Source organism: Hemicordylus capensis, chromosome 4 (assembly GCF_027244095.1).
Source record: "Hemicordylus capensis ecotype Gifberg chromosome 4, rHemCap1.1.pri, whole genome shotgun sequence".
NCBI lineage: Eukaryota > Metazoa > Chordata > Lepidosauria > Squamata > Cordylidae > Hemicordylus > Hemicordylus capensis.
The window spans coordinates 112,683,882-112,698,390 of NC_069660.1; the positions used below are offsets into that span (position 1 = coordinate 112,683,882).

General features: G+C 42.1%; 1 protein-coding gene across 8 annotated transcripts in view; it reads left to right on the forward strand.

Annotated features, from left to right (window-relative positions):
• Positions 1-14,509, forward strand: part of MIGA1 (mitoguardin 1) — an 83,329-nt gene that overhangs the window by 26,269 nt on the left and 42,551 nt on the right. For all 8 annotated transcript variants that reach the window (XM_053247964.1, XM_053247962.1, XM_053247966.1 and 5 more), the window contains one exon: positions 3,546-3,669. In XM_053247964.1, coding sequence (XP_053103939.1) covers positions 3,546-3,669 — 124 coding nt within the window. The remainder of the gene's footprint in view (positions 1-3,545; positions 3,670-14,509) is intronic.

Below are 14,509 nucleotides of genomic sequence, written 5' to 3' on the forward strand. Positions count from 1 at the left end.
ATGCCCGTCTCCAGATGCGCAAGCTTCAGTTATGGTTTCTCTCAGTTTACAGACAAAATATGGACAGTCAGCACATGGATCTCACCATCCCAGAATCAATTCTATGTTCTTTGTGACGGTGGATGATAGACAGATTTCCTAGAAGGGGTTCAATTTCAACATCTGACTCCAACAAGATGGGTCACCACCTATACTTTCTTCTCAGGATAGGGCTCACCGTCAGACTCCGGGTTTATGGACGGTGCAGCAACACCAGCTCCATATCAGTTTCCTGGAACTTCTGGCTATATTCCTGGCTCTGAAGTCGTTCCAACCTGTACTGAAAGGACATGTGATACAGGTGAAACTTGACAATACCACTGCTATAGATAAAGGTAAAGTGTGCCGTCGAGTTGGTGTCAACTCCTGGCGACCACAGAGCCCTGTGGTTGTCTTTGGTAGAATACAGGAGAGGTTTACCATTGCCATCTCCCACGCAGTATGAAACGATGCCTTTTAGCATCTTCCTATATCGCTGTTGCCCAATATAGGTGTTTCCCATAGTCTGGGAAATATACCAGCGGGGATTCAAACTGGCAACCTCTGAGTTGATAATCAAGTCATTTCCCTGCTGAGCCATTAGGTGGCTGACCACTGCCATAGCATACCTAAACAGATGGAGAGGGGGACTGTCACCTGATTTCCTATGTGCTCTCTGTCTCCAGGTATGGAACTGGTGCATTGTTCATCAAATCCATCCAATCGCCATACATATAAGAGGTATAGAGAATGTGTTGGCAGACAAATTAAGCAGGTCTGTTGTGAGAATGCAGCATCATGAGTGGAAGAACAATCCAAAACACCTATCAGAGGTCTTTAAGATGTGGGGGAACCTCAATAATCAATTTGTCAGTGACACAGTGGAACACAAAGTGCCCCAGGTACTGCTCCAGGGCAGGACTAGGTCGGAGCTCCATGGGAGATGCGTTTCAGCACAGCCGGAACACGGATCTCCTGAATATGTTTCCATCTTACCCTCTACTCAACAGGGTAATGGCAAGACTTCTTTACGCCAACACATCTTGCATCTTGAGCACCCCCTGGTGGCCCCACCAACCATGGTTTGCACTTTCAAGGGATGGAGAGAAGATTATCCATCCCAGCGCACCTGACAACATGGAGAATAGGCTTTTAGACAAAATCCTACTCAATAATCGGAAGGCTTCTACTGGACACACCTATTTATGTAAATGGAAGCATTTCCAAACCTATGCTAGGGTGCATGGCTTTGATCCAAGAATGGCAACTATCTGGCAGATGCTTCTATACTTGAGTTACTTAAAGAATTTGGGCTTAGCTAATGTTTCTGTCATGTAATGAGGTCTGTTTTTCCACAATCACCTCAGAACATATTAGCTGGGATGGCAAGACTGTCTTCTCCTATCCAGATTGCAAGAGGTTCCTAAGGGAAAGTGAAGTTGTTTCCTCCTAGTGCAACAGCCTATGGAACCTCTCCTTAGTGCTCTCAACTATGAGTATGCATGCCCCTTTGAACCTCTGGCAACTATATCTATTAAACTAGTTACCTTGAAAACTGCTTTCCTAGTTTCTCTTACCACTGCTAAAAGGGTTAATGAATTGATGATGCTGAGAATAGATGCTCCTTATACAAGGTTGTACCCTGACAAAGTGCTCATGCGTCTGGACCCAAGGTTTCAGCCAAAGTTTCTGATCTGCATCTGAATCAGGACATTTTGCTGCCTACTTTCTTCCAGAATCCAACAACACCCCTAATGTTCACTACATGTGTTAGATGTCAGAAGGTCTCTCCTCTTCTACCTTAATAAGACCAAGGACTGCAATAAGAGCAAGCAGCTCTTTATAGCGTTTAAAGGCAAGGCAAAAGGAAAACCTGTTTCTCAACAGCGTCTATCACATTAGCTAGTTGAATTGATTGCCTTAGCCTACAGGATTCAGGGTATAGAGCTGCCTCATGCTATAAAGGCTCATTCCTCTAGGGCCTGTGCTGCCTCTATGCTCATTTATTGGGCATAAAGCTTAATGACATATGTACAACAGCATCGTGGTCCTCTGTTACTTTTCATAAAGCATTATGCAATTGACCTTCGTTCTGCTGAAGAGGCGGATTTTGTGAGGGGTCTTGCAGTAGCTGAGAAGGGTCTTGCAGTAGCTTATTGCAACCACCACCTGGGAAAGCTCACTAATCACCCATGCTTATGAATGGTAACAAATCATAATACAGATAAACAGATTGCTTACCTGTAACTGATGATCTGGGAATGATCCGTTGACATTTGTAAGACGCTCCCATTCCTCTACTGCAGGAAACTGAAGTGTATTCTTTGAAGAAAAAAATAACAATAAATTAAATGATAGACCACTTACCTGACAATGGAATTCTGGCTTAATTGTCTATCTATGGCGGTCATCTAGGAACCAACAAAATGGCACCTTAGCCACTGAAATAAACGAACACACTGAGCACAAGAGGCGGAATCTGGGCACCACAAGGATCTAGAGAATCTATCCATGAGGTCCTGCTCGGGCACAGTACCGTAGTGGCAGAGCATGACTGCCAGCGGCCCATGTGCAGCCACGGCCCCGCTTTCCTTGCATCTGACATCAGACACGGGGCTAGCCACTCCCCTGCATCTGACGTCAGATGTGGGGGCATGGTCTGGCTCCCGAACAGAGCCGCAAGACTCCGTTCAGCAGCAGAAGGAGTCTAGCTCCTGAAGGGGTCATGTGGCCCCTTTGGGAGCTAAATGAAGGCTGGCGCTGTGTTCGCAGCACAGCCAAGAGCGGCCCTTCCCTGGGAAGGGCTGCTCTTGGCCACCTTCATTCAGCTCCCAAAGGGGCCATGCAGCCCCTGCAGGTGCTACCTAGGCAGGCGCTGCATTTGCAATGCTGGCCATTTGACTACTGAAGGGGCCGCGTGGCCCCTTCAGGAGCTACTTAGGCTGGTGCTGCATTCGCAGCGCAACCAGGAATGGCTCTTCTCTGCCTTAAAGGCAGGGAAGAGCTGCTCCTGGCTGCATCGCGAATGCAGCGGCCATTTAACTCTTGAACGGGGCCTGCACGCCCCCCGCTTGGGAGCTAAATCAGCAACCCTGCGTCTGACATCAGACGTGGGGGGTATGTCAGGGCCATGAGGCACGGCCCCTGATTGGGCATGGCCTGGGTTCTTTCAGTCTGTTGGCCCAGTGGTGGCTCCGCCCCTGCAGTACCCCTTGCTTATGAATGTGAACAGATCACTCCCAGATCATCAGTTACAGGTGACCAATCTGGTTTTATGACCCCATCACTTCCACTAAAATACTGTTGTTATATAATTTTCTTCTTCTTAATAGTTATTGCTTCTCGGTGTATTTTAAAAATAAGCTACATGCTTGACTGCCAAATCCTGCTGCTGTTGCATGTGGTGCTGTATAAATAATGAATAACTAAAGTAGTACTTGTTGATCTTTGCACATCCCAGAATCTCCATTAGCCGCTTAAAATGTTACTGAAGGAATCCATTTACATAATACATTTTCTGTCCACAGGACATCATTAGTGCTGAATTCATTCATAAGCTAGAATCATTGCTCCAAAGAGCTTATCGTCTTCAGGAAGAGTTTGAAGCCTCCCTCGGTGCATCTGACCCAGCTTGCTTTGCTAATGATATTGGTGAGTGTTCCTATGTTTACATTTTCATCTTTTCTTTAAAGATTACACCACTGGGTCCATGGTGATAATTGGCAGATATTGGATAATAAGAAACTATTTGATTTTTGATTTTCTCCTCTTACACAAAGGCCCAATTTGAGAAAGTTGGCTTAATTCCCCCAGATTCTCGCAACAGTTGCAGCATGAAAAGTCATTTGCTTTCTAACTGTATGCATATTCAGGCTAAATTTTGTTCAGAGTTCCTTATTTATTAAATGATGATGCAGTTCTGACAATAATCTTTGGTACAGACATTGAATCCCCAGATTTGCCTGAAGCTAGATTTTGGGCATCCTGGGTGCCTGAAGCTAGATTTTGGGCATCCTGGGTGCTCTTGCATTTGACTGGAAAGGATAATAGAACTGAGAGATATGTGAAAGCAAGGGCAAAAGGAAGGTGGTTATCCTGTATGGTTTGATGCAGAGATAGCAAAAAAGGGCGGACCTTTTCTGGATATATCATCATCTGCTTAATACCGTGTCTCTGCTTTCCTACTAAGGGTTTTAGTCAATCTCTGTTCCTACAGGAATAGAAAATAATCACATTGAAAGGATGAGGCTTCCGTGCTACATATATACTCTTGGTAAACTAAGCCACTCTCCCAGAGCAGGTAGTAGGTAACAGCTACATCTGGGCAAGTAACCTGTCAGTTCCAGCATTCAGCCTGTCCTGTGACAAGTATATGTGAGCAAGTGTAATAGCAAATTCTTGTGGTCTCGTACAATCGTTGTACTTACTTGGAACACTAATATTTCCTACAGTGATGTTTACAAACTTAATTTTGGGGGCTCTTTTGTGTGGCAACAATGAGGAGGGGAAAACATGGTGGCGATGCTGTTGCAAGAGATCATTATTGTTGTTTTATTGTGTAAATAAAATAATAAAAATAAGAGATCATTTTGCCTGCCAAAAATTGAACAATCACTCCAGCACTTCACTTTCATAGTACCACTCTGTAGTGCCTGACACTATAGAAAAGAAAGATTGGGCAGAGCTTTAGTACTTTGATGTGAAGTTGAGAGGAAAATAATGTATGTAATGTTGGCCAGAGCTTGACCTTTTGTCTCTGGTTACAGCCGTATATTTCATACACAAAGTCTTTAATTTTATGATTCGTTTAGACAAGACACAAATACTTGAAACTGGAAAACAAAGACAATGTTAGTTGATACAATGGCGACGCAATACACGTGATGGGTTAGTTACAATACTTCTCTCCAGACCTTATTTTATTGTGTAAGTTAAAACATTAAAAAGAGAACTGCAACTAAGAACAGACGTTTTGACATATATACGTCAGGTTCGTGTTCTATGTCCCACTGTTTAAAATCCACTCTCTTAAATCCAAAACATTTCCCAATCTGATTAAATAGTAACATTTTGTTTCATACCCTCCCTCTCCCTGGTTTCTCTCTCTTGGTGTCAGCGTTAAACAGCTGTGAGTTATCAACCTTTCCCTCCTTTTTCTTCCCTCTTCTCTTATGTATTAATTAGGTATTTGATCAGATTGGGGAAAGTTTGGATATAAGAGTGTGGATTTTAAACAGTGGGGCATAGAACACTGAAGCTGACATAAATATGTCGAAATGTCCTTAGTTGCAGTTCTCTTTTTAATGTTTTAACGTGCAATAAAATAAGGTCTGGAGAGAAGTAAAGACAATATTTTAAGAAAATTACATGCTATGATATGTCAGACCAACTGGCTTACTGTAGCATGAACTTGCATGAAAGCTGCTGTAGTGTAGCAGCAATGTGTATGACCCCTGTTTCAGGAGGTGTGCACCTCAAATCGTCATGAATTCATGATATGGCCTTGGGCAAGATGATTACTCCTCTTCCCTCCACATGTAGTCTGTAGGTACTACTCTTTGCCTAATTTACAAAGTCCGCAATTCTCACACCAGCAGAATGTATGTGAAGCACTTTGAACAAGTGCTGTAGCAGCAGGAAGTTTTTTTAAAAAACGAATAATATTTGTTGCAGAAATGCTAGTGCCCTGAACAAATGAATGTCAAATTGTTTCTCTTTCAAAACGCTTCAGAACAACAGGGGGCAGCACTATACACTCAAATTCATAATATTGGGGACATTGTGAAGCCAACGGTAATATATTTGTGCTTCCTAGGAATTAATGGATGCAAAGTGAAGTCTCTGGGACCAAGCATGCTTATTAGTTAGGATTTGTTCCTGGAAAGTGATTGCGCATATTAAGATAAAGTCAACTTCCTATCTTGACCAAGATCTCTAATTTTTGAAGGCAGAATTAAAGTAAAGACAGAATTACAAACTGCTGCTGACAGTGTACAGTTTAGGCAGGCTTGCCACCAATAGCACATTAAGCCATTTGGGATTTCTAGATATTTCTTTTCTCAAAGGAATCCTTGATTATTTTTAACCTATTTTCCAGTAGGCTTATGAGATCACCTGGTGGTGTGTGTTTGTCCTCTATCACCTTGGTAAAGCCTGGACCAATATGAACTAAATAGGGTACAGCTGTGATGACACTTCAGTGGCGTAGTTTGTGATGATGTCATCCACCCCAGTTCAAGATGGCGGTTATGTGAACATTTGAAGTGCAATTGGGCTAATTTGTGAACCACCTAGCCGATTTGAACCAAATTTGCTACAGGTGTGGGGACACATAGGGACAGCTCAAGGGCATAGTTTATAATGATGTCATCCACCCTGGTTCAAGATAGTGGACACATGGACCATTGAGGTGCAAGTGGGAACCGATTTGGACCAAATTTGGTACAGTTGTAAGGATACCTCAAATGCATAGTTTGTGATGATGGCAATTCAAAATGGCAGCTGCATGAACATTTGCAGTGCAAGGGGCTAACTTGTGAACTGCCTAATCAATTTGGACCCAATTTAGTCTATTTTTAGGGATAGTGAAAGGAAAGTAGGCAGATTAGTTCTTACTAGAACTACTTGATAAGTTTTATGTATAGAAACTCTCTCTCCTTTGAAACATCATCTTTGTTCTTACTGGCTTGAAATTGTAATGCCGCCAGGGGTCAGCACATCAACTGTTATTTCTGGTAACATTCTAAGTGTACTTTCCAGTGACACGGTGGTTAAACTTAGCTAGTTTTCTGGCACATTGTTTGAACACCTGTTACTGTAAGTCAGTAAACAGAAAGGGCTTTGGATGTCCTTTTTAATGCTAGAAAACACACTGATGATATACATTGCCATTAGAATCTGTAAAGAAAATTTTGTTTTCCTCAGTTTGTCTTTTAATTGCTGTTTTTACACTAGTAACTTTTGTGTACCTACTGAAAAAGCTGATGTTATCATGGCGACAGAGGGATATCTCATTTAAGATACATGCTTTAAACGAAAAGAAACCTAATAACTTCCAGGGCTTCTATCGACCTAGATCCATATGCCCAATGGAACTTGGAATTTGGATGTCTAGAAACAAGTTTCCCACTTCCTAGTATTGCATAGGATTTTTGAAAGCAATTTTGTTGTATGAGCATACAAATCTATTGTTTAAAAACTAATTCAAAAGTCCAATCCAGAAATAGTGGTCCAGAACGTCAATCCTAGGACTTCTCTATGGATTTAATTTTTGTCTGTCAAAATTTGAAACATGTTTTATCTGGCACTCTGCTAGATTTCTCCTTCTGACTTCAACCTCTTAAAAATTTGTTATGTAGGTCTAAGGACCACAAAAAGCTTCAGCCCTATCTACCTACAATATTATATATTTATCTCCATAGGATTTTTAGCTAAATAAAATTTGAGGCAGTTGCTGGCAGTGGCAACAGTTTCCTGGGACTCCCAAGTGACTGAATTTTGCAAAAAGCAACATAGCCCAGACACAGTAACGGGAGGACAGCTTGGCAGGAATAATTGTAAACCCAGTAATATAATGATAGCAGTAGAATATAAAAGTAGTACAGTGTTTTAGGTCTCCTGTTTTCATTAATTCTCTTATGGAGGAGAATTCTACCTAAATGAGCATTCTTGTGTGGAAGGGCATGCTCCAGCCAGGATGTGATTTCTACCAAAGAGGAGACTGGAGCACAGAGGTAGTGAATTCCTGAAAAAGAACTGCTACAGTTGCGCAAAAGAAAATGTATAATAGGATCAAGAGGAGGGAAATGGTTCTTCCCATATGCTTATTTACATATGGAGCAAAACAGTGGAATCTGATTTTAACAGACATGAAAAGAAAAACTGGCAGGCTCAAAGATTAAATAGTATATAGTATGCTAGTCCTGAAAATGAAGACAGTAAGATATTGGCATGTATGCACTATGTGATAAGGAAAAATGTGATCTTGACTGATGACCAAAAAGGATGTGTTGCACAAAATGGGAAGGAAAACTTGGTTGCCCTAAGTGTGCCGTCAAGTTGGTGTCGATAACTGGCAACCACAGAGCCCTGTGGTTGTCTTTGGTAGAATACAGGAGGGGTTGGTTGGTTGGTTTAGTTATTTGATTTCTATACCACCCTTCCAAAAATGGCTCAGGGTGGTTTACATTAAAACAAACTAAAATAAATTAACTATTAAAATCAAAAACTGTAAAAACAACATAAAACCATTATTAAAACAATTAAAATAGTTCATAAAACCCTGGAAAACCAGGCCGAACCTTTACAGTTTAAAAACCCTGGAAGGCCAGGCCAAACAGATAGGTCTTAAGGGCTCTCCTGAGGGCCAATAATGAACTCAGATTAAGGATTTCTGCCGGGAGTGCATTCCACAGCCCAGGAGCAGCTACAAAGAAGGCTCACCTCTGAGTCGCCACCAGACACCTCAGATGACCTTAATGTGCGGTGGGGATAGTGCAGAAGAAGGCACTCTCTAAGATAACTTGGACCTAAGCTGTTCAGGGCTTTAAAGGTAATGACCAGCACTTTGTATTTTGCCCGGAACCATATTGGCAGCCAGTGCAACTGTTTCAAAACAAGCATAATATGGTCTCTCTCGGTCCAGAGACCAGTCTGGCTGCTGCATTTTGAACTAACTGAAGTTTTTGAACTATGTGCAAAGGCAGCCCCACATTGAGCATATTGCAATAGTCAAGCCTGGAGGCTACCAGCTGATGCACCTATGTTTTACCATTGCCCCCTCCTGCGTAGTATGAGATGATGCCTTTCAGCATCTTCCTATATTGCTGCTGCCAGATATAGGTTTTTCTTATAGTCTGGGAAACATACCTGTGGGGATTCGAACTGGCAACCTCTGGCTTGCTAGTCAAGTCATTTCCCCGCTGCGCCATTAGGTGGGCACTTCGTTGCTCTACCATGCCAAAATTTCTCTTGTGGCAACAGGTGGACGGTGCAAAAGCTATTATTTAGCTCTTCACAATAGAAGTTCACAATATTAGTTAGCTTTTCACACTGCAAGTCGCCTTAGTTGAAACTGAACAAGAACATGCAACCATTGGAATGATGAACCCACAGCTGTCCTTGAGTTGTGTTGGTGTTGAGAACCATTGTACTGTATGCAAGTTAAATGATTGCAGCTTCCTGGTGGTATTGCTGAAATCTTGGAAACAGAAAAACATATATGACTAGTATTTGTAAGCCCGTTTTAATAATGGGCTCTAGTGGGGGGGGGTGCCCTCCCATCCCTCTCTCACCCTCCCCTCTCTGTCAGTCTCCTGCCCCACTCCCTCTTGCCCTTTCCCCTCCCCCCTGCCCACTCTTGCCCTTTCCCCTCCCCCCTGCCCACTCTTGCCCTTCCCCCCACTCCTCACATCACATCCACTCACTTGGTCCCCGAGTCCGCTGCTCAGACACAGCTTCCTTCCTTTCTTCTCCTGCTCCCTTGGTCTCTGGCGGGGCTCCTGCTTTGAGTTGCTAAATCAAGCGTTTGCAGGACGTGGCCCCGGGAAGGAGAGTTCTGTTATGGGTAAGGAGGTCTCGCAGCCGGGTGGGCGGTTTGCGGCGGCAGCCGCGGAGGCATTTTCATGGGCCGTTTTGGCCCTTAAACCGGGCAGGCGGGCAGTTGGCGGGGGCAGCCGCGGGGGCATTTTCATGGGCTGTTTTGGCCCTTAAACGTGGCGGGGGGGGCGTTTTCATGGGCTGTTTTGACCCTTAAACGTAGTGTCATCCCCTTTCAAAAAATGGCCGCCCATGTCTGGGCGGCCGTATCTTTTTCGGCAGTTCTGAGCATGCGCTCCGCGCATGCTCAGAACTGCCGAAAAAGACACGGGCGCATAGGATCACACACAGGGCTTTTATTATATAGGATGATAGGAATTGCCACAAAGAAGCTGCTGCTGTGTCAGTTGATGGTTGTGGATGTTTCCAGTTTTTTCTTCTTTAAAATAAAAATCTTTTTATTCAAACAAATTTACAATGCTAAACAACATTGATCCAAACACAAACAGCAAAACATAATTCAAGCTACAGTTCTTGATTTGACTTCAGTGTCAAGAACAGCATTCAAGCACCTGAATTTGTTTTTAGAGTGTGAGTGTAGGTAAAGATGATACTTATTTAAAACTCCTGTTCTCATGGATATAGTGAATATGCTTGTAGTTCAGTGTTGGGATCACCCAGTGTGTGCACCTCTTCCAGCTCAGGAGTATAATTTAATCTGTGATGATATACTTGTTCAGATTCTGTTTGAAGAATTCATTCTCCAGAATAATGCCTCCATTTTGATTTTAGATCAGAGGGTTTTTTCACTGCTACTCACTTGGATGCATTCTTAGTCTGCATCTTGGATAGTATATTTGTGGCATTGCAGTTCTTGCAGTGATCTCCTAAGCAAGCCCACTTGCAGAGTTTCATTCTCTTTCCATCACTGACTTGTTGCTCTGGCACTTTCCAGAAAACACAAAGAGATTGGTTTTTATGGTGTGGGTGTCCAGTCCCATCTGATGAATGGATCCAGAGCCTTGTCCCTAGCTTCTGCATGTGCTGATTCTCTTTCACATTTGTTTGCATCGTGAACAGAGAAGGCTATTTCCTTCTGCAAATTTGCAAGCACAACATTCTTTGCTTTGTGTTGCCAGCTGGAGGTATCCCTTCATCCTCTACTAATGTTGGGTTTCTTTGGGGTGCCTAATGCAAATTACATGGTTGCTCACTTTGAAGCAACTTCTGGTGTTGCCTTCCCATCCATATTTTGCACCTAGCGGCTCTTGGCTTTGGGAAGTACTTCCTCTCAGTGGACATATTTTGGTTAAAGATCAGTTTATAAAGCTATGCACGTTTAGTCTAATGGTAGAAAAACACACACAGAAACATTTTTCCTGGGAATAGCTGAGCCAAAGTCTTGGGAACAAAGTGAATAGTTTCCTTTTTGCAAGAGGTACTCTTAAAAGAAAATAAGAGTGAAATATTAGTAGGATATATGGAAAATCTTATTTTTCATATTGCTTACTTCCAAGAGGCACAACTCATGTACAGAAAAATGTGCTTTATGGAAAGAACAAGCAAGGAGTTTGGGCTACCTCTCGATTACAGATTTGTTATGACAAATGGGAAATGACAACAAAATACTGCAGTGTTTCTTCAGCCCCTAATGACTACTCTTGTTCAGGACCTCCACTGGCCTAGAACAAGAGCCTTTTAGCACAGTTTGGGTCTTGGACAAAGGGGTCAGGAGAGGTAAGAGTTGTTGTTGTTTTTTTAAAAATTCCACCTTCCTAAAATCTTATTCTCTGAGTACTCGTATTGCTTTATATTTGGAGCGGGGAAGATTTCTTGAGAGTGGGAAATAAAAGGTGCCTTTTTCTTCCACTACTCCCAGCCTCCCAATATAGCACAGAGAGCTAGGAAAGCTGGTCTTGTGATAACAGGCATGAGTTGTCCCCTTAGCTAAGCAGGGTCTGCCCTGGTTGCATTTGAATGGGAGACTACATGTGAGCACTGTAAGATATTCCCCTCAGGGGATCACTCTGGGAAGAGCAGAAGGTTTCAGATTCCCTCTCTGGCTTTTCTAAGATGGGGCTGAGAGAGATTCCTGTCTGAAACCTTGGATAAGCTACTGCCAGTCTGGGTAGACAATACTGAGCTAAATAGATCAATAATCTGACTCAGTATATGGCCTCTTCCTATGTTCCTATGATCACAGGAAGGAGAAGAGGTTTTTTTTAACCTTGTAGTATACTGTCCCTGCCCTGCACAACCCCCTATCCCACTCCAAGATACTATAAACTGTTAGGCTATTGAAGCAAACCAGTCCCCACCCTTTTTTCTTCCCAGCTGACATTTCTTTAGGACCAACAGAATGTAGTACTTTTTTACACAGTGCATAATGAATCTGTGGAATTCTCTGCCAAAGGATGTGGTGATGACCACTCTCTTGGATAGCTTTAAAAGGGGCTTAGAAAATTCATGGAGGATAGGTCTATCAATGGCTACTAGTCTGGTGGCTATAGACGACCTCCAGCCTCAGAAGCAGGATGCCTCTAAATACCAGTTGCAGGAGAGCAACAGCCAGAGAAATGGCATATCTTACCTAAATGCTGGCCTGGAGATGGTAATGGGCTGGATGAGGGATAATGAACTATAGTTTAATATAAATAAGACAGAGGTACTGACTGTGGTGGGGGGATCGGGACCTGAGAGATAATTTAGATCTGCCTGTTTTGGATGGGGTTATATTCCCCCTGAAAGATCAGGTATGTAGTTAGGGAGTGCTCCTGGACCCAAAGCTCTCCCTGGTTTCTCAGGTTGAGGGCAGTGGCCAGGGGTGTTTTTTATCTGCTTTGGCTGATATGTCAACTACATCCATTTCTAGAGGTGAATGATCTTAAAACAGTGGTACATATGCTGGTAACCTCCAGGCTTGACTACAGTAATGCACTCTACAGGGGGTTGCCTTTGTACTTAGTTCAGAAACTACAGTTAGTACAGAATGCAGCAGCCAGATTGGTCTCTGGGACAACACAAAGGGACCTCATAAGACCTGTTTTGAAAGAACTGCACTGGCTGCCAATATGTTTCCAGGTGAAATACAAAGTAGGGATGTGCATAAACCTGTTGGGAGGCACTTTTACAGGCTTCCAAACAGGTTTGAACATTGGCCAGCTTGAAGATTCAAGAATATGCTCCCTGCTGAAATAAGAGCATCTTTTTTCAGGAAGACCCTCAAGACTCTCCTGTTCTCGCAAGCTTTTAATTAGAATTCATTTTAGTATTTTTAATTGTTTTAATAACTGTTTTATGCTGTCATTTTTATTGTATCATGTATTTTAATCTGTGACTTGTAAATATTATTTTAAATTGTGTACACAGCATAGAGCTGTACATATCAGGTGGTATAAAAATATGATAAATAAATAAGAGAGAGGGCATGCCCTCACCTCTTGCTTGTGGGCTTCTCAGAGGCATCTGGTGAGCCACAGTATGAAACTGGATGCTGGGCTAGATAGTCCTTGGGCCTGATCCAGCAGGGCTGTTCGTACATTCTGCAGAACAGAACATAAGTGGCTTAATTGCCTTGTAATATTCCATAGATCCTAGAAGAAGAAACTGAGGGGAAACTATATATATATATATATATATATATATATATATATATATATATATATACACACACACACACACACACACATATATATTTTAACTTTCGTGTTCTCTAGAGTATGTGTGTGTTTTTACTATACTCCAGCTTAATAAATTTCTAGATAATTAACTTATTTCTGTCCATCTGAAACTATCCTAAGTTTGCACTTTCTTTTTTAATCATCTTAATATCTAATATCACGAGGAAATTTTGCAATTCTTAAGCTATTAATCACAGACATTGTATACTGATTAGAACCATATAAACATTTGATTTTTATTTAGATGCCTAATTCAAAGCATGTGGTCCATCTGAAGCCATATGCTTCAGTTGTAATTGAGGTAACTGGCATTAGTCACATGCTTAAAGATAGTCATATGAATCTGGACTTGAAAGATGACACTCCCCATCTCCCTTCAGCATGGTAAGCTGGAGACTCAGGGAATTACAGTAGTGTGCACTTCCTGTGGTTGCTTCTCTTTGCAGAAATTGAGAAAGTTACTGAAGATTAAATTAAGATCTACAATGAACTTAAACTGTTTCATTCAAAAAGGCCTTGTGGAAAACTAAAGTCATATCTCTTAAGAGTATGGTCAGATACTGCTGTGAGGCACAAGCCTAATTTCTAACTTTGCACATGTTGGTTGGTTGGTTGTCATGTGCCCACCATGGTTTTTCAAATCAGTTTTTAATGCTTTGGTTTGCTAAGTGTTGTCAAACAGTCTTCAGAAGCGTTCTTTTTCCTGTTATGGCCTGTACAATGGTTGTTCCCTATATCTGCCTAGGTGTTATGACTTTTAATTGGTCATAATTAGAAATCTCACGAGAGCTGCCACACATGGCATTGGCCACAGGTATGTCTTAGAGAAATATATATATATAAAGAAGATGATTGTTGTGAAGATGAGAAGGGAAGAGAAAGAACATAGCTATTTTCCAAGATAAAGCATCTTGAACAGAGAGGGAGGGTTCAAGAGGAGAACAACAAAGGAGAGATGTGCAGGAAGGTAAAGGTATGTATGTATTTATGTATGTATTTTGACATTATTATTTCTTGTTTACACAGTCAGACAGGTGTTATTGACTGGTTTGTTTTATCCAGACATCGAGTCCTTCCCAAGGACCTGGGATGGCTGAATTTTATCATCAATACTGTTGGTTATTATAGATATCGTCGCAGAATATAGGCTGTTCCCAGTAAAGTTGCTTTTTGTAATTGGCTGATGGTGATTTCTGTGGCTGCTATGGTGTTGAGGTGCTCTTCAAGTTGTTTTGGAATTGCACCTAGGGTGCCAATTACCACTGGGATTATTT